Below are 24,165 nucleotides of genomic sequence, written 5' to 3'. Positions count from 1 at the left end.
ACCAAATCATCTGATTCCAGACCTCCTACTCTTTCCTGCCATAGTATATTCTCCTTATCACACGGGCTGCTTAGTGATGTGCCTGAATACATTAAGGTCATGGAGCAAGCCATCTCTGACAACTGTGATCCTTGTCTACGAAGTTTCATAACCCTATTGGTGATCTGGCTTATGATTCCGATGGTGTGTTCAGTGTGCTTTACTCTCTCTATAACCAATTTTCATGAATGTGTTACTTCTTCATCCTGAGAACACAAAGGTTATTTAACAGAGAGGGACATTACATCCATTTGCATCCACTTTGTGATCATCCATGTATGGTATATCAAGCACTGAACTCAAGTTGAGAATAATTAGCTGGTTAGAGCTCTCTCTACCACAAATTTAACACTACCTTGGAGGGGGTATCTGCTTTTAATTAAAGCTATTTCTTGACCATAAGAAAAGAGCACTACTTTAAGAGCAGGGAGATTCAGATTGTTTCTCGCTAAAATTGCTCCTTAGCCATTAGGGCCTGCAGCAATCAAAGACAGCACAGTAATTTCATTGGTTTCGGAAGTTCCTGTCAAATTCACTGGCAAACATGTCCGCAAAACCACAGCCGCTAAAATTTTAGAGGTGTGAGTCAGTCACGATAATAAAAATAGAGAGTATTATGATTGTATCAGGTAGGAAGACACAAATATAGTTTTACTATGGATGAAAGCTATCAATAGACACTTTTGTTACTGATTTTGCTTAAATGCCCTCTGAAAATTTAGAGTCTAATATAGAGTGGGTTTTTTTCTGGTTATTATTGTTGGGTTTTACAATTACCTATTTATAATCAGATCCCTTTTTTCCTTTTTTTAAATTTTTTAATGTTTTTTAATTTATTTTTTGAAGGAGAGAGAGAGAGAGAGACAGAGCATGGGAGGAGCAGAGAGAGAGGGAGACATAGAATTCGAAGCAGGCTCCAGGCTCTATGCCGTCAGCACAGAGCCCGACGTGGGGCTCGAACTCACGAACCGCAACATCATGACCTGAGCCTAAGTCAGCCGCTCAACTGACTGAGCCACCCAGGCGCCCTGGGATCCCTTTTTTTCTTAATAAACAAAAAGTCGGGAAGACTTGTCACTAGCGTGTTACTAGCACGGACTTACTTTATACCTTAAATTTGTTCCTTCTCTCCAGATACCATGTGAGTCTCATATCAAGTACAAGTGAGAACACCCTTGTCCTACAGCCTGTCTGAAGCTTTATTACATATACCGTTGCAAAGCATAATATAAATCAACATCTTTTTGGCAACAACTCAAAGCATATGTAGGTATAATGTGTGTCAATACGTTTTGTTCCAATTTTCTTTGTTTATAAAGCAGATATTTATATCTACTAATTCCAGAATAAACAGGTAGGAGTATAATAGATGTAAATAGAAGAAGGTCCATTATGTTCTCATAAACTATGAGTTGACCCACTGCAAGTATATGATGGGTGTATCTCTACATGTTGCATGTAATAATACACACTGGTTTACCACCTAACAGCTCCTATGAAATTTGGTTCCTGAGTACTGTATTTTATACAAGTAAATAAGAAACTTAATGGCAATCATACAAGAGAAATAACCTAATGTCTAAAGGCACCTTAATTCTATGAACAATTTACAAACAGAAAATTACTACCTTGATTTCTACAAGGTAAAAATATTGTTCCTATCCTTCAAGTATTTTATAAAATGAAACACAAATCAAAGTGGATACAGAACTACTAATGATTGAAATTGCAGTCTTTTCCTTTTATTTTAGGTATTGATTTTATTGGAAAACAATATCCTATATTGAGACCAAAAACTGGGAACTGCTGAGGTTCTAGCCACTGAGACAACAGTTGTGTAGGGACGCAAATATCTGTACACATTAGCTTCCATTTATATGGTCCCACGGGAGATGTAGCAATAGATTAAGCAATATCTTAATGACACAGTGTAGCTGATATATGCCAAGCACACGGGGAGCATCACATGGTGTTACCTGTACATTCTGCTGAGTAACTTCAAACTAACAGTCAATCCAAACTCAAACATCCAAAAAGAAAAAAAAATATTCTTTACTTTAGAATATTTCCAGGTCTAATGACTCTGATTCTTGCCTAATTGATTTCCTTGTGCTAAATTCTATATTGTCCTCCCCTTCACTGATCTATAATTACCTATCACTTCATTAATTAAAATATTTAATTCTTCAAGTATTTTTCTGTTCCATCCGCAGTCTTATGTTTAAGTGAGGACTTGTTTTCGTCTCTTGGAGGTTCATTCATTGTTCATGTACTTTTGCAATACCTTTTCCCTCTTTTTTTTAAATTGATAAGTAGGCTTCACTTGAGATACTTTTAAGATAAGTCAGTATATATGGGAATGAATTGGCTTATGCCTAGAAATCAATATATTATTCCTTCCACTCCTACAGCCATCTTGAAAATGCTATTGGTTAAATAAAAACGATACTGATGTATGTTTATAATAGAACAACAGGCATCCATTTGAGAAAAAATCCTTTGTAGGTGGCATGACTGGGGGGAGGGCGGGGAAGACACAGACAGATCTGTGTCATCTGCATACCAAAGAACTTGGCCTATCTGACTGGGATAGTTGTTGCAGAAGAGAATGGGAGAGTATTTAAGGACAGAGCCCTGAGGAGTGTCCACGGACATCAGCACAAAGAAGGCTGGTGGGGATAGCCTAAGGAGGCACGGTACATTGGAAGCAAACCAAGCATTCCTCTATGCTTGAACAACCAAGACTAAGAGAAAGATAAGGTGAGACAAGGTCGTGGGGTCTCAGGAGAGTATAACGCTGCCAAAGAATTGCTGGAAGGGACTTCGGGGATTTTTTTTCTTTAATAAAGACATAAATGGCAACTTTTTGAGTGCCACAGAGTCAACACTATCCTTAAAATCTCACAGATCTATTTCAGCTGCAACTCTACAAGCTCCCTTAAGTCAGAGAAGAAAAATCAATTATTTAATCCATGTGAAAAAAATTAAAAAAAAAAAAAAACTGCCAATGTGGTTTGACTACCAAACCACTGGAGTTGTGGTTTGTGCATAATGGATTCCCTCTTCCATTGCCTCTAATCTAATTAATTCCTCATATCCGTCTCCATTCCAGCAGACGTGTTTACTAGCCAAGTTGCATTAAGATGATTTTGAATAGCTTCATTGAAAAAAAATGGATAGGAGGTGGGTAAGTGAAGCAAACAGACAGAAACATCAAATACAAAGTTTTTCATTTCTGTGGGCTGTTTCTTTCTTATTTCAAAGGTCTTCAATAGAAAAGCAATCTCTACTTTTCTGAGACACCATGCATATAGAGCATGGCTAAAATAAGGTGGGCTATACCACATTTCCTAACTATTACACCTGCATAATTATTCACAGTGCCCCCTTTTACTCAAAAAAGTGCTCTGATTTGGGCAATAAAATTATATGGTTCCCATAGATATGTTGTGACAGGAATGCCAATTTACATAAGACATTGAAACAAACTTGATATGATCCCTTTAACAGATCAATACAGTGGACATATATAATTTTACAAGTTCGGAACTGATCAAGGTTTCCTAAGAAAGGATTTAAGTTTCTCTTGTCTTTTATATTATTTGTTGTCTTTCAACATGCTTCTTTTTAATAAAAATCTATGTTAAGAAAACTAAGACAAAGGGGCTCCCAGGTGGCTCAGTAGGTTGGGCGTCTGACTCTTGATTTCAGCTCAGGTTTTGATCTCATGGTTCATGAGATTGAGCCTCATGAAGGACTGTCTCTCTCCCTCTCTCTCTGCCCCTCCCACTCCTCCCTGTCTCTCACAAGTAAATAAATAAACTCAAAAAAAGAAAACTAAGTCATGGAGTGACTTAAAAATGAAAAGAAATACAAATCAAGTCTCCTCATGCTTGACTATAAATCTTATTCAGTGTTATGTGAATTTTTTTCAGTGTTTTCTCTCACGAGAACAGCAACCATTTTTGAGATAGAGGAAAACGTACATCATTTACTTCAACTCCTTGATTCTACTTTCAAGAAAACCAAAGCTCAGGGAAATGCAATGACTTGCCCAATGTCACAGGTCTGGTTAGTGCAGAGCTAGGTCTGCAGACCTGGTCCAAACACTGCTTAGTTTGCATTTCATTCTGTCTCCTGCATTAGACTCCTCATTTATTTTATTACTGATGATGCTCCTGGCAGGGAGACAGTCCTCAATATCTAGCTTTGCCCTAAGCCTTACATTTTCCAACAGGGAAAGGTAGAAAAAGCGAAGAATCCCACACAAAAATTTCCACTTACCAACTTTTCTGACAGGGGGCAAAGCAAGGTAGTGTCTGTAAATCAGCATTGTAAAGTCTTAGACTGCTGATATTTGACTGTTCTTTTGTTAAAATTTTTAGGTTGCTTTATTTTTGACAGAGAGAGAAAAAGAGAGAGAGCACAGACAGGGAAGGGGCAGAGACACAGGGAGACACAGAGTCCGAAGCAGGCTCCAGACTGAGCTATCAGCACAGAGCCTGCCACGGGGCTTGAACTCACAAACTGTGAGATCATGACCTGAGCCAAAGTCAGTAGCTTAACCCACTGAGCCACCCAGGTGCCCCTGACTGCTTCTCGAAATAAAGCAAGCTCTGTGTCTTGTCCCTGATTTCAATGCAACAGAGTTTAATGTTTTTTAAGTTTCATTTTATTTTTGAGAAATAGAATGAGCAGGGAAGGGACAGAAAGAGAGGGAGAGAGAATCCCAAGCAAGCTCTATGCTGTCAGCACAGAACCCCACCCACCCCCCTCAACACGGGGCTCGATCTCATCAACAGTGACATCATAACCTGAGCTGAAATCAAGATTCAGACCCTTAACTGACTGAGCCACCCAGGTAGCCCAATGCAACAGACTTTAACACAAAAGAACAGTAGGGACTTTGGGAAAATTGGCCCACGAAACATCACTGGGAATTCTGAGTTTAAGAAAAACATAGTCAAGATTTATTTCTTAACATTCAGTGTAATAAAAATTTTAATTTGTTCTAAAGCAAGTGTTAGGATTAGTTTAAAGGTAAAATTTAAAGGCAAAATTTTAAAAATACAAATGTATTTAAAGCAATATACTTGTTAAAACAAAACTACTGTAGTAAAAAAAAACCATTTTAAGTGCTTTTATTTCCTTTATGTACCGTGTTAGATACTGAGTTGAATCAGAATGTGCATTTGAATCAGGGGAATGTATTTATTTACTGAATTTATATTATCAATAAATTCAAGGAGAAGCAATTGCACTAATTGGATTTTAACACACTGAAATTTCTTGCATGAAGGTTTAATACATATTTGATGACCCCATCTGTCCTACACCTAAACAAATTTAGATGAAACATGTTTATTTAGAAATTACTTTCCATCAAGGAATCAGTCAACATGATGTGACTAGCCAAAAGGGTCATAATCGTAAAAAAAAAAAAAAAATTATTGTATTTCCAGACAGCTCAAATGATATTTCCACATATTTTTCACAATTACCAAGAGGATTTAGTTCTTTATAACAAACATGTCCTCAGATCATTTTAAAAAGAAGAAAAAGAGGGGCGCCTGGGTGGCTTAGTCGGTTAAGCATCCGACTTCGGCTCAGGTCACGATCTCGCGGTCCGTGAGTTCGAGCCCCACGTCAGGCTCTGGGCTGATGGCTCAGAGCCTGGAGCCTGCTTCCGATTCTGTGTCTCCCTCTCTCTCTGCCCCTCCCCCGTTCATGCTCTGTCTCTCTCTGTCTCAAAAATAAATAAATGTTAAAAAAAAAATTAAAAAAAAAAAAAAGAAAAAGAAAGGAAAGAGGACAGGAATTAAAGTAGTACAACTACAGACCAGAGTTACTGAACTCCCCTGACATTGTATATACCTCTCTATCATCAGAATTATATCACTTTGTAAAATCGTATTTCTTTTTTTTCCCCACTAAATGTTAAGCTTGAATAAAAGGGACTCTCTTGATAGTCTTCACATCTCTAGGTTAAGCACAAACAAGCCACAATTAAGAAGTTAATATATTTGTGGGGTGCCTGGGTGGCTCAGTTGGTGAAACATCTGGCCGTTGATTTCAGCTCAGGTCATGATCTCACCGTTTCGTGAGTTCGAGTCCGGCATCGGGATCTACGCAGACAGTGTGGAGCCTGATTGGGATTCTCTCTCTCTGTCTCTCTCTGCCCCTCCCCAGCTCGTGTTCTCTCTGTCTCTCTCAAAATAAGTTTTACAAATTCAAAAAAGAAGTTAATATATTTGTGCTGAATTAACTGATTGATTAATACATGGATGGATGGAGAATCATGGTTGGTGAGGAATCAAGATAAGTTTAGACAGTAAGGATAACAGTAGCATGTCAGGTGAGATGAGGATCCATGGGCAAGCTGCTAATGGAACTGGCTTCTTTCAAGGCAGCATCGACATTGAGGGAAAAGGAACCACTCAATTCCGCACCTGTTTGTTGTGGGTTAGGAGTAAGAACGTGATCCAGGCAGCGTCGCAGGAGGAATTTCATTTCCTAGCAGCCGTAACAGAAGTGAACATCCCACTACTTCGATACAGCATGTGATTTTTCTTACTATTTCAATCGTAACTCTCCCCCAACTCTAATCCTGAATAATTTGATGTGTCTTATAAACACTTCTCAGGCATATTTACATCATCATCATAGATATTCCTCTGAGTCAAGGAGATGCAGGACGTAGTTTTGCCCTCCTTGGACAAACAATTTAATCCAGGTGGAAACCTGTAAAATACTCTTCAAAAGGATCACAAGGCAAATAAGATGTGATGAAAGGGGCTGAGGGGCGCCTGGGTGGCGCAGTCGGTTAAGCGTCCGACTTCAGCCAGGTCACGATCTCGCGGTCCGTGAGCCGTGAGTTCGAGCCCCACATCGGGCTCTGTGCTGACCGCTCAGAGCCTGGAGCCTTGTTTCCGATTCTGTGTCTCCCTCTCTCTCTGCCCCTCCCCTGTTCATGCTCTGTCTCTCTCTGTCCCAAAAATAAATAAACGTTGAAAAAAAAAAAAAAATTAAAAAAAAAAAAAAAAAAAAAAAAGAAAGGGGCTGAGTGGGTGCCCAGCCAGGAAGCTTCTCCTGAGTCGGCCTTGCTGGTAGCAAAGGTAAGAGCCACAGGCTAAGTCCTAGACCCAACAACTTTCACTTGGGAGGGTGTCAAGATCACCGGAGGAGGTGTCAACGCACGTTTCCAGTTTGGGCTCTGCCACTTAGGACAATTCATTTAACTCTTTGAACTTGAATTTCCCATCTATAAAGGTCTTTGATGCTTCCTTCTTTCTTTCTGCTGTCTAACAAAAAACCATTTGTTGAGCTCCTATTAGGTCTTAATCACTGCGGCACTCCTCTGCCCTAAAATAGATGTGCTAATGCTAATGCCTCTTTGAAGATCAAAGAGACGAGATGTGCAGGAACCTTGTAAATAGCACAGTGTTATATAAAAGGAAAAAGCCTTATCTCTGACCCCTCCCATGTTCCCTATCAGCTTTAACACCCTGGGTTCCACATTCTATCTTGTTTCCCTCCCTTCCCTACCAAAATGATGATTGCATTGATGAGGCACACTCTGGAGAGCATCCTGTTATGATTTTGATCACTTTCTATAGCTGTCATTTTTACTAGGCTATTCAAAGAAAACTATACACCTTAGAGTGCCCCTACTTTAAATGTGAGCACGCACACAAATACACACTCATGCACACCATATACAGAATCACAAAATACAACAACGTGCTTTTTGTTTTTTAAGAAAAGAAAGATAAGAAAAGAAGCACCCTGTGCCTAATTCCCAGCAAGACTAGATTAGATTTGTGTACACAGTCATCTGGAAAGTAACTAAAAGCAACAACAATAACAACTAACACTTACTGAGTCCTTACTATAGGGCAGGTACTGGCTAACTGGATGTAACCTTTTATAATAGGCACTATTACCCTCATTCCGTAGATGATGGAACTGAAACGGAATGAGGTTAAATATTTATGCATTTATTAGTTTATGAGTGAGAGGAAGGATTTAAACCCATGCTAGTCTGCCCCCAAAGCCTGTGCTCTCAATCATTCATGTTGCTGCAGAAGATGTCTCTGGGTGGCCACAATGTCACGAAACCCACCTGCTAAATGAAATGCTAAGCACGACTTCATAAGGTTGTCATTTGGGTCCACAATGAATGTGTACCATTCACTCTAATTCTGTGGGCAGGTTTGAGAGGCAACAAATTTAAAATGAACATGATTAGAATTAGGCACACTGATAGCCTCACTGAGAAAAGGAAAAACATATTTTCAATATATATGTAATATATATGTAATATACTATATGTATATATGTAATATACATGTAATACATATACAGAGAGAGCACATGCAAGGACTCAAAACTCAGCAGAGCAGAAGACTGGAAAACTTTACTGTAGGGCCCGAGACCCAGATCCACCTCAAAATATCTCAAAGGCTTCATATGCAGGAAGGAGTCATTAGGTCAATACCCAAATAAAACCAGATCAATTTAAGAGAATACAATATACAAGGATTACGGAAATCATGGAAATTAGGAAAGATGTTCCTTTCCTGAAAGAATTCAAACCTATAGAAGATGCTTCAGTTATTCAAACAACTAAGTTTTGCAGGATATTTTAGCCCTAGATATTGCCAGGTTTCCATCCAGATGAGGATTTCATATTATACTATTTACCTTATCATTTTATTATATTTATTTTTATATTTTTATCTATACACATGTTTGTATTGATTGTGTTATGAATACATTGTATTAATATTGTTAATAATCTACTGTTCAATTGGACTATGTGTAGGTCAGATGAATCATTTCCTTGGACTATATGAGTTTAAAGCAACCCAGGTTTCATCCACCTAGAGTTCTTTTTTCCATATTAACACACAGCTTAAAAAGACTCCCTGCAGCTTTCTGTCTTTCCTTGCTAATCTGTGTGTCCTCCTTCAACACCCTATCAGGATACTCTGAGATGCTAGCCTACCTGAGTCTGAGACCCCGAAGGCACTAAGCCCCAGTCAATTCCTGGCTAGGAAGCTGTGATGTCTGTAATAGCCTTGCTTGTTCATGCTCAGTAAAGTCCTATCTTTTAGAGGAAGGACTCAGATGGAGCAACATAACTTCACAGGATTAGGAAGCAGTGGAAGACAGGTACCAATACTGGTACATTTCCTTACTTGACATGCCTGTGAGTTCATTACTGCTATCAACGAAGGTTCAGATTTGAATTGTTCCCAATATCTATTGTTCTGGTCTCCATTAAAGAGGGAAGCCAAACGGGGACAGGAGACCCCCGGGGTGGAGACCAGGAGGGAGAAGACTCTTCTGGGGAAGAGCAGGTACAGAGTGGGTTGCCGCTGTCAGAGGTGGCCGGTAGGGATGCTGGCAGCTCATTATCATTTGCTCTCAGCCTAAACACGGCAGCAGAGCCCCATCAGTGCTAAGAGCACTTGAGAGGATGATGCCAAGGAAGGCACGGTGGTAACGAAACATCCGCACTGGTGTTTGACTGAATATCTGCACCTCCACCTCCAGGAGAGCAAAAGACACGAGGTTCTCTAGGGCAGGGGCCATGTTGGAGTCACCGATGTCGTCTCACAATCTTGCCAGGAAACGTGACACGGAACAGGTGCTCATAAAACATTTGTTGCAAGCAGGAATCAGTGGAAAGGTACCAGCCCTATCCATTCTATCAAACCTAGGAAGATTCCACAAGCTTCCTCTGGCTCCTCAAACATACTCAGGCAGTTGTAAGTACATTTGATTTCAAGGACAAAGTTGCTGTCTATTTTTAATAAAGAAGCAGCTTGAGTGAATCCCTTGTCTATTTTCTTACTCTCTTATTGCCTTTTGTTTGCTTGAGCAAGAATCTGGACTAATTTCAGGCTTCACTTCATTTCAGTAATAACTGAAATCTAATCAGGGCTGCATATTCTTTGCCTGTGTCTCTGTCCCTCTGCCTGCCCCCTCTTCCCTCCTCCCTTTCTCTGCCTATCCCTCCCTTTTGTACACTGGGAGCCTCCCATCTCTCTCTCTCCCTCTCTCTTTCCCACTATCCAACGTCCTCCTCTTCCCTCTGACCCTAGATACCTCTCTGCCTCTCTCTCTTTCCTTCTGTCTCCCTCTCCTTCCCCTCCTTCCACTATCTCCCTGCTTCCTTCCCTTTCTCTGTTTCTGCCTCTATCACAACCACCATTCTGTCTCCCACTGCCCTCCCTCCCTCCCTCCCTCTGACACCTCCCCCTTGCCCCATTTTTGGTCCCCAATCTGCCCCCTCTGACTCCTCTCTCTCTGCCTCCTCTCTCTCTCCCTCTTTCAGCTGATAGGTAGAACTCACACTCAGAGATACACACATTGAACTAAATAGCTCATTTAAAAAACTGTGTCAAGTTAATATTATAACATTTAGTGTGTGAGAATGAAAGCTGTCCTCTGGGAATTGTTTTTGTTTTATCATGCCCTAAAATTTAATCTCTATATAAACAGGACTTAATTTCACTTTCCCACCTTTATCTCTGTAAATAATGTGTGTGTGTGCGTGCGTGTGTGTGTGTGTGCCTGAGTGTGTGTGCCAGAGAAAAGTTCTCTGTTTAGAGGGAACATTTGGAGGCTTCTGTTAAAGGTTATAATCAATTACATTTATAAACATATTGACAACAAGCATCCTCTGGTCCTGCCTCTCTGTTGTCATTAATTCACACTGTCTTGTAATATATATAGAGAAAAAAAAAAGACCAAGAAACTACTATTTTAAGTATAGAGAAAAGCTACATTCATTGTTCAGCCATATAAGGAAGTTAAACAGTAGAGGGCCAGGGCAGACAATGACAGAAAGCTACTAATAAAGACGTTTTGTTTTTATTTAGGAACGAAGGAAAAATAAGAGAGACAGAAGACTAGATAGTCATTAAACAGGTCAGGTACCTGGAGGGCTTATAACATCAGCATTTTTCTTGCTTTTCAGACTCAGTCTGATCACGGATCTTTTAGGTTAATGGAGAGTGGGGGTGGGGTGCAGTGTGGTTAATGCATGTTCAAGAATTCCAGAAAGATAAATGACTACTGTGTTTTCTCCATTCTGAGCTGCGTTGAAGGGACGTTGTAGTCAGGGTCACACGACAAGCCCCCTGCGTGTCCATTCTCGCCTATGAAAGCCATTCAAGAGGAGAACAGTCCCTGAGGCAGCAGCACAGATTTTACCCTCAGGCAGTCCTACCAGTAAATTCTGGATCCAGCCTTCTTAGCTGTGTGACCCTGAGAAAGTGAGTACTCTCTAAGCCTCAATTTCTCCACCTGTAAAATGAGTATAGAAGCATCTAGCTGATGCAGGCGCTGTGAAGATTAAATCCAAAGCACATCGTAAGAAACACAGCGCAAAATCTGGTTCTCAGCACATCTTATAACACTACCATCCCCACCATCCCCATCATCCCCACCTCTACCTACATCATCCTTACTTTCCAGCGAGATGAGCGTAAGCAACTTCCTGAGAATCACAAAGCTCGTAGGGGACCAAGGTAAAGCTCAAACTTGGGTCTGGAATCTCAGTTGAGGACTCGTCCCAAGTCCATCTTTATCTCAGGAAGTCTAACGTGGAAAAGTGGAGTGCTCTTGGTGTCAAGGGTCATCACAGGGCTTCAAGAGTACCCAGAACTCCAGATATCTCATGCCTAAGCCTACCGGAAATAAAATATCCTAGGCTGCTTCCTTAATATCTGAATCACCAGGTGTAGGAAATTTCCCTGGTTGCTCTGTTATCGTGAGCACCAGCCTGAAAGGCCAGGGACCAAAGTTCTGCGTTTGGCTCTGCTTTTGCCCCCTGCCTCCGTATCTTCAAGTGTCACCAAAGAACACAATGTCTATTTCCCTATCTGACCCCGTGGAGACATTGCAAGAGGGAAAGAAAATGTCATCTAGAGCCCAAATCCTCAGGAGAAAGGCAGGAAATGAAAAGGCATTGTTTATTTCGCCTGGCTCTGCAGTGAGACAGCTGTATGGGCCTGTGAATAAAAAAAAAAAAAAAAAAAAAAAAAATGAGCCCTGGCTGGCTCAACCTTTGGCAAATAGATGGGTATTACGTGGGCAGGAGGCTGAGCCAGGAGAGGAAGCAAAGGAGGAGATTTCCTTTAATTCTGCCCATATTGTTGACGGCTTGTTTTCCCTCCCAGGACCTGCTGGACTTCCCCGCTGCCAGAGCACAAAGTACAAGGCAGTGTGGGAAGCCAGCAGCTAAAGCACCAGCTGCCGCAGCTGCTTGCCTGCTCCGTCAACACCTTCCACAGGGCTCCCCTCAGCGGGCTCACCCTGAGCAGCTACAAAGATCATTGCTAGTGCCACTGACTCACCTTACATTTGGCTGTCCTCTCTTCCCCTCCTGCCACCTGGCCCAAAGCGACTTCTATTCTATCCTTGCAAGGATAACGCTTAAGACTTGCATGGCCTGTACAACGTACTAGGGGCCTAACAGCTTTCACATCCCCAAGACTGCAGGTCCAGTGAGCAGGTATCAGCATCCATGACTGAACATGAAGGAGACATTTTATGGGAACACCTCTATGGTTCTCAAGATACTGCAACCCATAGGCAAGTGTCTACACCTCAGCGAACAAGGACAGAGCAATGTAACAACAAATAACCCCATTATAGGCGTTACACCCTCAAGGTTGCTCCATTCAAAAGAATTAAGCTTACTGAAGTCTCTTTCCCTGGGTCACCAGTGTCCTCAGGAAGGAAGGAAGGAAGGAAGGAAAAGAAAGAAAAAGAAAGAAAGAAAGAAAGAAAGAAAGAAAGAAAGAAAGAAAGAAAGTCTCTTCCCATTTCACAATGTGGTATAAAATCTTCTCAGGTTTTACCAAGATGGTGGCTCTACGCTGCTAATTCTGAAAAAATGCAGCTAGAGTGAGGGGCACATGGGTTAAGGGCTGCTCAAGGAGGTAGAGGATTAAAATAAGTCAAAACCATTCATAGACATCAAGGACTAATTCACAAAGTGCAAAATAAAATATTGACAACATTTTGCTAGAAATCTTGTTCATTTTCCTTAGAAATACAAGAGACAATGCAGTACGGGGCGGGGCGGCAGGGGGTGGGGGGGGGAGGCAAGCACATAAGCTTTTTTTTTTTTAAATAGAGCAGTTCTTTTATTTATATTTTTTAACTTAATTTTTTATCTTATTGTACTGAAAAAATCTTGAGATCTACTCTCTTAACAGATTTTAAGTGCACGATACAATATTGTTAACTATAGGCACGTTGTTTTATGGTAGTTCTCTAGAAGGTATTCATGTTGCATTATTGAAACTTTATACCTATTGATTAGTAGCTCCCCTCTCCCCCCTACCCCTTGCCCCCTGGCAACCACAACTGTGCTATTTCCAGGACTGACAATTTTAGATATTTCAAATAAGTAGAATCATGAGGTATTTGTTCTTCTGTGACTGGCTTAAAGGGATATATGCTCAGATTAATTTAAATAACTTCATAATGATTTTAAATCCCATTAAAGAAAATAAATGTCCACTGAGTTTTTCATTCAGTTTGATAACCATGCTGCCTGTTTAGTGAAATTTTCCATACTTTCAGATTTACCAAGATACTACTCCATCTTAAAAAAACACATTTTTCTCTCCAGTTATGCTTTCTGGTCCTTCAAAAGCAAATGCAAATATTTTGTCCAAAATTAAGACTTCTCCTACAGCTTACACCATGCCTTCATAGTGATGTCTGACTTATCAAAACATGAGTTATCTCGTTATCTCCCATTTTAGAGTATCAGGAGTGTATTTCTTCTGTTTCCTTCATAGTAACTCACCCAGTGCTGGGCACAAATCAGTAGCTTATTATGCATGTACAGACTGATTGATATATAAATTCTTTTCTAGCCTTAACCAAGTGAAGCAATCATCCCCCTGTGGAATGGCCTTGAATGATGATTCAGAAACGAGTCCGTACTTTAAACACTTCAGTGTGTCTGAACTATGAAATTTCCTCATTTGGTAAGATAAAATTTATTTACATAACTATATTATAACCCTAAACTCTAATTAGTAGCGGGAAAATGAGATGACAATAGTAAACATGGAAATCTGGTAAACAACCCTGCTTCACATATCAATTTAGGCTCCTGGCAATAGCGAATGGGAAGTCAAAAACTTTTTTGGCGCTTACCCTGTCTTATATTTGTAATAGTTGTGCATACATGAAAATATGCATTTGTAAAAGCACTTCTTGTAGCTTTAATTTAGATTTGCAGATGATACTATATGTGGTGTGGATCTAAGAAGAGATAAATATTCCAGTCTGAAAAGATAATCCACCAAAGCAGAAATCCATTAAAATCCTTAAATTATTCCATCTAAATTTCTTTTTTTAGTATATTACCTTGGAAAATTTTATGTCAACATAAAATACCACGCTTCTATCATTTTCATAGGTTAAATGCAGCAAATAAAATTCTTCCTCCATAAAGTAAATCTTGAGTATGTTGGATTCAAATATATGCCAATGGCCTTTCTTGCCTAACATTATTTTCTATAGTATTTTTCATCATTTCTGATTCCCCCCCAAACACACATAATTATTCTTCCGTTCTGACCACTTCAGGCTTTCTTACCATTTTTGCCTCATCTCTTTTTTTACAGCTGGCTGTTTTCTTGTATTACATATTTGTTCTACTCCCAAAATTGAATTGCCATCTCATAGAGCTAGGTCTTTACTCCCCGGAATTCTATAGAGCAAGAGAAGAACACTGGTGATATAAGTAGCAAAATCAAAGTATTTACTTTCCCTGGAATATAATAAGAAGAATGCCACAGACCCTATATAATAACAAAATTTCATTTCTATTTCTTTTTCCAAAAACAGGAATATAAATATTTAGTGCCAAAAAAGCTATATTTGTTGAGACGTCTTGCATATTGTATTTCCTAAAGCGAACAGAGTTACAATCACACTTGAAAATGTACTAGTTGTTAAAACAAAATTAAGTTTGGACAGACCCATTGCTTAATAAATTATGCTGTGGCTAGGAACCCCCAGTAAACTGATTTGCTAAGCAATATGTTACACAAAATCTCCAACCTACATACCTTGTCCTTCAACTCTGCATCTTAAATATATAATAGTAAATGCTCATGATCTTTGAGTCATTCTCCAAAAATATTATTGGGTTACGACTAAGTCATTGAACCTGATTTGTATCTACGTTAGTTAATTAACCTTAACATTTTACAGAACAGTCAAGCTAATGTTGGACTTTGGAAGACCAAACAACATTTTGTAATAAGTATTACCATTAAACTAGCATCATTAAAAAACGGCCATTAGCAGCACTTCAAATTTGTGGATATCACCTACCAAACCACAAATCAAATTAGCATGTTCTTCATTCTTTATTAGCTGTTAACACTAGACAGAATTCCCTGTTAAAAGTCAAGATTAGCTGGCATGGGTTTAGTATTTGTCATTGATCGAGTTTATACAAAAGCACGTGCTAAATGTTAATTATATCTACTAATGGGTCTTTGCATTGTAATTGTAAAATGTCTTGTCGAGAATACATTTTATTTAAGACTACAAGCACCACTCATCACTTATCAGTATCTTTGTCAGATACATATTTTGATCTTAAGCAAGGTCAAATTGAAATAATTCAACTCATTTATATAAACATGTGAATGAATAGGTACAGATATGCTTATATCAATTTAAATGACTTCTACAAAAATAAGGTCAAAGATTAGGAACCTATCTTGATCTTGAAACCAAAGAATCAATAAAGTTGACTGTCTTTTGATCTCTATCCTTGATCACATTGGATCCAAGGCAGAAATGGTTACCTTGGTTAATGGCTTCTTAAAATAGGTAAGTTTGGGGCGCCTGGGTGGCTTAGTCAGTTAAGCGTCCGACTTCAGCTCAGGTCACGATCTCACAGTCCGTGAGTTCGAGCCCCGCGTCGGGCTCTGGGCTGATGGCTCAGAGCCTGGAGCCTGCGTCCGATTCTGTGTCTCCCTCTCTCTCTGCCCCTCCCCCGTTCGTGCTCTGTCTCTCTCAATCTCAAAAATAAATAAACATTAAAAAAATTTTTTTAAAAAAATAGGTAAGTTTGTTTTTTGTTTTTTGTTTTTTGTTTTTTTTAAGGCAAGGAAGATTTTATTTAAGACTACTGCAAAAGAGAAGAGAGATTAAACTCAATTCTATAGAAACAAAAGGTTGGAGAATTTTCAATGCTGAGTGAAATCACAAAAAAGTATTAAAGGACAGGAGGGGAATATAATCCAGGCTTTTACAAGAATCTCTTTATGGTGTTCTGGAAAGAATCATAAATTCTGACTTCATGCACAGCATTAAACAAAGACAAAGATTTTTTAAGTGGTTAATAAAGTTCAGGGAATCAACAGTCCTACCTATACATCGCAGGTTTCTAAGAAAGTCACCTCTCAAGATTAACTGTATAATTGGATGAGTTATCAATACATTGTTTAAGAGAAACTGGGTTGAGTCCATATCGTTCACCTTCACTGCCTGATGATAAGCTCTGTGGCTTGGATCTGATAGTGTGGATCTGGCATTAGGAACAACACCTGCGTGGCTCAGTCTGTTAAGTGTCTGACTCCTGATATTGTTTCAGGTCATGACCTTGTAGTCATGTGATCGAGCCTTGCATCTGGCTCATGCTGAGCATGGAGACTGCTTAGGATTCTCTCTTACCCTCTGCCCCTTCCCTGATTGTTCATTCGTTCCCTCTCTCTCTCTCAAAATAAATAAATAAAATTAAAAAAAAAAAAAGAAACAACTTCCAGAGGAAAAAATGATCCACTTAAAAAAAAAAAAGAAGAAGGGATCATTGATAATATTATGTTTTTCTAGAAACACTTGTTGAAATCCTTGGTGCCTAGCTGAAAGCTAAGCCCCAGTCACCTAAACAAATTTATTTAAGCAAGAGATATATTAAAAGCATCTACAAAGCTTGTCAGTAATAACTCCATAATGTCAGGATGAAGACTGTTTAAAATTAAAATTCTAGAAAAAAGAAAAAAAAATTGAGGACCATAATTTTATTCTACTGATAAATAAAATGTTTGCCATTTCTAAAATTTCGTATTTCAACTTAGTGACTAAAATATAGTAAGAGTTTTAGTAAACTAGGAACTAGTGATTGATCTAGAATACTCCAAAGAATACATACACAGAGATAGTATGCCAATAATTCTACCCGTTCTTACCAATTTTCACAAGATATCTAAATTTCTAAAGCTGGAATTTGGCAATATTCCTTCCTTAGCAAGAATTAAATCAATTTAATAGCATAGGGCAAATGTTTTAAATGGAGCTTGGCAGAATAAGCTATTCCATCAAATCAATGTCAGTTGTTTTTTATTTGTTTGTTTGTTTTCCCTTCTTCTTCGTCTTCTACACTGTGCCCAAAAGAAGGTTTACGGTTTGATAAAAGTCCTGAATGGCAGAATAGAGAAGGAAAGACCGCCTCTCAAATAAAGAAGTACAGATCCATTATTAACAAAAATCAAGACATTTCCAGGAGAAAACATCCTAAGTAAAATGAATAAACAAAACAAAACAAAACAAAACACCCATTTGGTCATATTTAAGGGCTACCTTGTGAGTTCACTTAATAATATTCAATATTACTTTAGTGACATGTAATATACTTTTATATAGATCACAAGTGCTATCTAATACAAGAGGGTTCAATAACTGAAATGATTAAAAAATATAATGAGAAAAAATTCCTACCAAAGGAATAAAGTTTATGAGCTAATGTGGGCAGGATCACATTCAATGCAAGGCCTCTGGGAAAATCCTTCCTTAAGTATGCAAGGTATTCATTTGCTTCTATATTACTATCTTTCAGTAAAATACATGTCCCAACAAAACACATCCCAATAAGGGGAGTATTAGCAATATGAGAACCAACCTAAAATAAATATTCATCCGAAGTTACCCCCACACACACACGTATCTGAAGATGGATATCATAATCTCTGCTTTGCTTGATTCCATCATGATACCACACTCAGTAACTGTCCATCTTTATAATATAACATCAAAGAGATGTAAAGACATTGGAAGGCATCTTCAGGAATATCTGTTCCCTCTTCCCATCTTCCCCTGCCCCCTCACCCTCACTCTACACTTTTAGCAGGAGAATGTAGTTTTGGAGAGAACATACTTGGCATTTGACATATCACATAACATTTACACAAGAGTTAACCATTTTTAGAACAAACTGTATTACATATTTTTTCCTGGAAATTCAACCAACATAATCATTCATTTTAATACCCTTTGTCGTCCTGCAGATATTATAGTTTCCTCCCTTCCCTCCTTCCCTCCTTCCTTCCTTCCTTCCTTCCTTCCTTCCTTCCTTCCAGTTTGGACATTGCTCATTGACTCAAACTTTCTGCTTTGCATTTGGTGAGTGCAATGCCCCCTCCTAGGTAAGGAAGGAGAAATATCTCTAAATAGCAGCTGTCAATGAAGAATCATCGCACAACCAGGCACTTGGTGTGACAACATTGGCAAGTGTCACTGTAAAGTGTCAATAGGAAGAGTAAATTGTTCCCAATCCTTTTCCCTAACCTGTTCCTTGTCAAAGAGGATGCTTGAACAGAACCTTATTCTCTCTCCGTCACTATTATCAGTAGGGTAAAAGGGTTCACTTAATCATGGAAAGTACAATCAGACTAGAACTAAATAAGAGCTATATGACTTTTCCCACGTTGGCATAAAACTAAAAAAAGCAGAATTGGTCATGAAGTCATAATGAAGCATTAGCATGGAAGCAGAAACATTATCTTATATTGTCACAAAAACACAGTATCAGATACAAGCAGCAAAAAAATGTTCCAGTCAAGCCCTGGTAGCCAGGAAATTCTTCTCAAAGGTGTTTCCTTTTTGGGCTTTCCCAATTTGTACTCAGTAAAGAAGTTAGGGACCTAATGTGAGGGTTTAAATATTCACTTTCAACAAATAAGTAAGTAAGTAAATAAATATCTCCTTTTTTTTGTATGTATATCATGTGATTGAAAACAGAATGCACATTTTCAACCCATCGTAAGTAGTTTGATAAACTGTGTCACAAAACTCATTCTATCATAACCTCTATAATGTATGCAAAATTATAATATGTAATATGTAATAAATTATAATGTATGTATAATTAAAGTATGCAAAAGTACAAAAAAAAATAAAACCAAATCAAGATCTCTATATAGACCATATTGATAAGTGGCATGTGAGGGAGCACTGGTATTTTTTAAGGGGCCTTTACAGTAAATATTCCATTCCTTGTATGCCTTTTCATTAAAAAAAAACATGCATACGCTCTCCCATTCACAAATGCACTCAACCCCACACAGATGGATAAAAAAAAGAACTTACACAATTTCGTCGTTCTGGAACTCGAGCTCTCCGCAAGTGTCCTCAAAGTCCTCCCCACCACCTCTGGCAGTCCCTTCGATGGTTTTATAGGGAACGATAACATTTCCTCGAGCTCCAGATGTTCTCAATACCTTCACCTCCATAATGCCAATGCTCTCGCTCACATGAGTCACAGGTTCCTCAAAAGTAAAGATGCCAGCGTGGTCATCATCAAAGATAGTCACAGTGGCAGTGGAGGGAGAGCCGAGGCAAGCGAGTGTAGAAACATGATTGGCTTCCAGGATGCCATCTTCTGAGGCTTCGGAAGATACTTTAACGTTGCTCAGATGCACAAGGAAATTTTCATCCTCCTCAAAGATATCGTCATCAATGATGCCAACTCTGATTTCCTTCTGGGTCTCACCAGGCTTAAAGACCACAGTTCCTTCGGTAAATTCGTAATCAGACCCAGCATTGGCTGTGCCATCTTCTGTTCTGAAGTCAACAAACACAGTGTTGGTCAAATCACCACCTCTGCGGAGAATGGTCAGGGCTACAGTACCACAGTTCTCCAGACACTGGTATGTCCCTTGTTCAAAGAAGATCTTACTAACAGGGTCATTTTCAGCCACTTCAGTGTTGACCTCATGCATGCTGACTGCCTTCCTTGCCTGGTCAGCTGCATGCCTCTTTAAAATGTTGCCAGCTCCAGTCATCAGGCGAGTAGCTTGGATGCGGTAAAATGCTCGACTTTTTTGCTGCTGACTTAGGACTTGGTAGTTAGCTAATTCTATTAATTGCTCTATTTCTTTCTCCGGATGTTTCTGCTTGAGCTCCTTCAGAATCCTAGCCATTTCTCGCCTGGCCTCTTCATCATCTTGGTCCCTCTCGTCAACCTCCAGAACCAGGGCACCATCTAAGAAATTGTCAACGTGGGAATTGACCACTTTCCCATCCATTTCAATTTCAGTCTTGGAAGATGGCCTGTCTCCTTCATGTTCAATAATCATTCCCCTCTGCTTGCCAGCCCGATACCTCTTGTAGACATACTTGTAAAACAGAAGCCTCCTATCTGCTACCCAAGCGAACACAACACAGATGGGAAAGAAGAAGAAAGTAAGCAAACCTTCCCACACCTCCACGACCCCAGGAGAGATGACAGACAAAATAATGTAAAGCCAAGTATAGGCAAAGATGCTCCAGGCTGCTGTCACAAAGAACACACGCAAATGCTTGATCTTCCTCGTCTCTCCATCTGGGACCACGTAAACACAAAGCGCGATAATGATGAACATATTGAACGCAGCACTTCCCACGATGGTGCTGGGACCTAGGTCTCCCGCAGTGAAGTTATGGCCACACACTTCAATTACCGAAAGGAGAATCTCTGGAGCAGAAGATCCCAGGGCCATCAAGGTCAGGTTCGAAACGGTCTCATTCCAGATCCTCACAGTGGTCTTGGTGGTCTCTCCATTGGGTTTTTTTATGGTTATTTCTTTTTCTTGAGACGTGATGACTTCTATAGAGGACATGAACCGGTCGGCAATGATAGAGACTCCGAGAAACATGTAGACCATGGCCACGAAATACACGGTAGCTCTAGCAATTTTGTCTCCAAAGGAAGGGTCTTGGGGCTCCCAAATGGGTAAAATCACCCCCTTCTTACAGTAATATGAGCCGGTACACTCGCCAGTTTCATTGCCTTCTCCTTCCATTTCTGTGTCAGCACTTATAAGGTCCACATGGGAAAATAAGAGAGCCACGAAGGCTAACAGATGAAATCCCACTGAAAATGTAGGTGAGAGTCTTAATCGCAGCATGTTGTACAATGGTAGACTTCCAACTGTCCCAACCTACCAGTAAAAATAAGATGGAGGGAGGGTAGGGGAAAAAAAAAATCACACCATCAGAGCCAGATCCAAAGCATGACTAATTACTTACTTTTATTACTTTTACCAATGATTTGTTTATTTTTGGCTACCATAACATCTATGGTGAATCATTATTCTAAGTATCCATCATTGATTAAGCAATCCTTTGTAAAACTGACAACTCAATCTCTCTGCTTTTCCACATGAAGCCTCCATTCCCGAAGCAATGTATACAATTGACTTCCTGGAAGTGAAAAGTTGAATTACAGGTTTGCCTTGTTGAATACATAGTTAGGCATACTAGCAGCCAATAAGGGGCGGGGGCGGGGGAAGACTTCTGAAGCATTGAATAATTTTCTCCTTGTTGCTAATGCAGGTTTTCTTTTAAATTTTGGTTACTATAATCACCTTCCAGAAATTGTTTCATTGCCAAAATCACCTTATTAAGACTGCTGTTTTAATGTTCAGACTCTAAAAACTTTACCAACACAAGGCCTCTCAATGATCTTAAATTCTCGAGCACACCTTACACTGCATTTTATGAAATCATGTCCTATGGCCCCAAGCTTACTTGGAAACACAGGGGTATCTTCAAGGTTTCCCACAAAGTCAATGGTATTTGTACTTGAGAGGAAAAATATTCTGCTGTAATGCAGTATTTCTGCACATTAAGTATAGTTTTTAAAAACATATTTTGAGGAGAGTACATTTCCTCCTAATTTTCAGCAAGCCCAGTTCCCCGGATATGTTAGCAGTTGGGCATCTGGTTCTTGAAGCACAGCTCTTCGAATCTGGGTACAGATCTCGCTTTAGAATCTGCAGGCTGTCCACAGCAGGAAAGGGAGATAACCAGGCCCGGGTCTAGTCGTGTGTTAAGGCTCTTGTCTGACAGGCTGTGAAATCAGCTTTCCCTAGCCATAAAATGTTCCTTCTCGGTGTTGATGTCATCCTTTTCCATGGTCATTCGAAAACATATATTGGTTCTGCACAGGGTTCAAGTGACCAAAAAATCCAGGAGCAATAATTCCATCTAAATTAGCTCATGTGGCAGAACAACAGTGACCACAAAGTATATACATGATGAAGGGCTGTAAGTAATTAGGGATCTAGCAGCAGACTCACTGAGCCACATAAAGCTTGATAAACAAAGCAAAGTTGTGGACTGGAAAACCATGGCACTAACCTCACCCACCAGCTCAGGCAAAACTCCACTTGGACCATACATCACCTCTGCCTCTAAGGCTTGGTTAGGTGCTGACATAGAGGAAGGTCTGGTCCAAGTCAGGGTAACTCTGGTCTGGAAGGCCAGTTATGACATCAGATACAGTGTTGGTAAGAAGGGGTCCTGAGTCAGAACATCACCTTGTGGCCTGATAAAAACTTAAAAGTGGAGCTAGACTGGAGCTTTTCAGAGCCTGCGGCAGTCTAAGAGCCTCCCACACATTCATCTACATTCTCTGGCCCATGTTTGCTACTGATGGCATATAGTGGAAATTCACCATGGCCCAGGAGAAACCCCCTGGCCCGGCACATTCTGGCAGACCCTCAGAGAGCCCACCGTTGCCAAAAAGCCCCCTTTAGCTCATCGCTATTGGGAGATAAGCTTTGACATTTTCCCCACACTAAAGACACAGCAGAGGGTCGTGGTAGCAGAATTACATTCTACGTAAAAGGCTGAAAAAAGAGAAAAAAACATATTTTTAAAATATGCAAGATTCATGGTCCGTGATTCTACTTGTTGAGTCATTATAGGGCTTGGGTAGGTTGTGGGATCGCCACTGAAAACAGGGAGACATTGAAGCAACCTGCAAGAGTAGTGGGAGATCTAGTTTAAATTCCCTTACACAGCCATTTATTCCACAAATATTTATGAGTGCCACCTAGTACATGTTTTAGAATGACCTGCGGGGCTCTCTCCTAGGTCCTAAGAATTCATCAATGAATTAAAGGAAAAAAAAAAAAAATACAAAGTCTCTGTCCTTGAAGACCTTATGTTCTATCAGGGAGGAAACAAACAAATAAATGTCAGATGCTAAAAAGTGCTGGAGAGGTGGGGGCAGAAAGCAATATAAGTAGGACAGGGAGTCCATGTGTGTGAGAGCGTGTGTGAGTGTATATGTGAGTGTGTGTACTTAGCATACATGATTTTATATTGGATCGTTAAGAAAGGCATCCCTGATGAGATAACATTGGAGCTAAGTCCTGAAGGAAGTAAGGGACCCAGCCCTGTGGATATCTACAGGAGGAGAATTCCAAGTAAGTGCCAAGACCCTGTTGGGACTTTTCTTTGCGTAATCTAGGAGCCATAGAGGAACCAGTGTGACAAGAGGGCATGAGCAAGGGGAACAGGGCTCAGAAGCTGGGGACATAGTGGGAATGGATCAGGAAAGGAATGGAGTCCACCTTAAAGCACTGGCTTTGATCGTGAAAGAGATGGAAATCATGGGGAGGTTCTGATCAGAAGCGTGAGATCAGCTGATTTTCCTATTGCAAAGATCTTTCTGCTTGTTCCCTGAAGAACACAGTTATAGGGACAGGCAAGAAACAAGGAGACCAGGTTTTGCCTTTTATTTAAAAATCTGGGGGCACTTGAGTGGCTCAGTTGGTTAAGCTCCTGACCCTTGGTTTTGGCTCAGGTCATGATCTCACAGTTCATGAGTTCCAGCCCCACATCTGGATCTGCACTGACAGATAGATAGATAGATAGATAAATAAATAAATAAAACTTAAAAAAAACACCCTGAATTATAAATGATCCCAATGCCTGGCAGGTATAAAAAAGGATACAATCAAGATTTCTAGTTTAAAACCTTTGGAAAATTTACAACTTAAAACGTCTTGGGAACCTGTGAAG

The 24,165-nt window shown here is 39.8% G+C and overlaps 1 protein-coding gene across 13 annotated transcripts in view; it reads right to left on the bottom strand.

The window, feature by feature from the left end:
- The window catches only part of SLC8A1 (solute carrier family 8 member A1), a 385,952-nt gene that overhangs the window by 290,023 nt on the left and 71,764 nt on the right, over positions 1-24,165 (bottom strand). For all 13 annotated transcript variants that reach the window (XM_045447045.1, XM_045447046.1, XM_045447044.1 and 10 more), the window contains one exon: positions 19,462-21,293. In XM_045447045.1, the coding sequence (XP_045303001.1) occupies positions 19,462-21,260 (1,799 nt within the window). In that variant the 5' untranslated portion in view covers positions 21,261-21,293. The remainder of the gene's footprint in view (positions 1-19,461; positions 21,294-24,165) is intronic.

The sequence above is a fragment of the Leopardus geoffroyi genome, chromosome A3 (genome assembly GCF_018350155.1).
Source record: "Leopardus geoffroyi isolate Oge1 chromosome A3, O.geoffroyi_Oge1_pat1.0, whole genome shotgun sequence".
Lineage (NCBI taxonomy): Eukaryota > Metazoa > Chordata > Mammalia > Carnivora > Felidae > Leopardus > Leopardus geoffroyi.
Note: the sequence above shows the minus strand (reverse complement) of the source record. Positions and strands in the feature narration are given on the sequence as shown.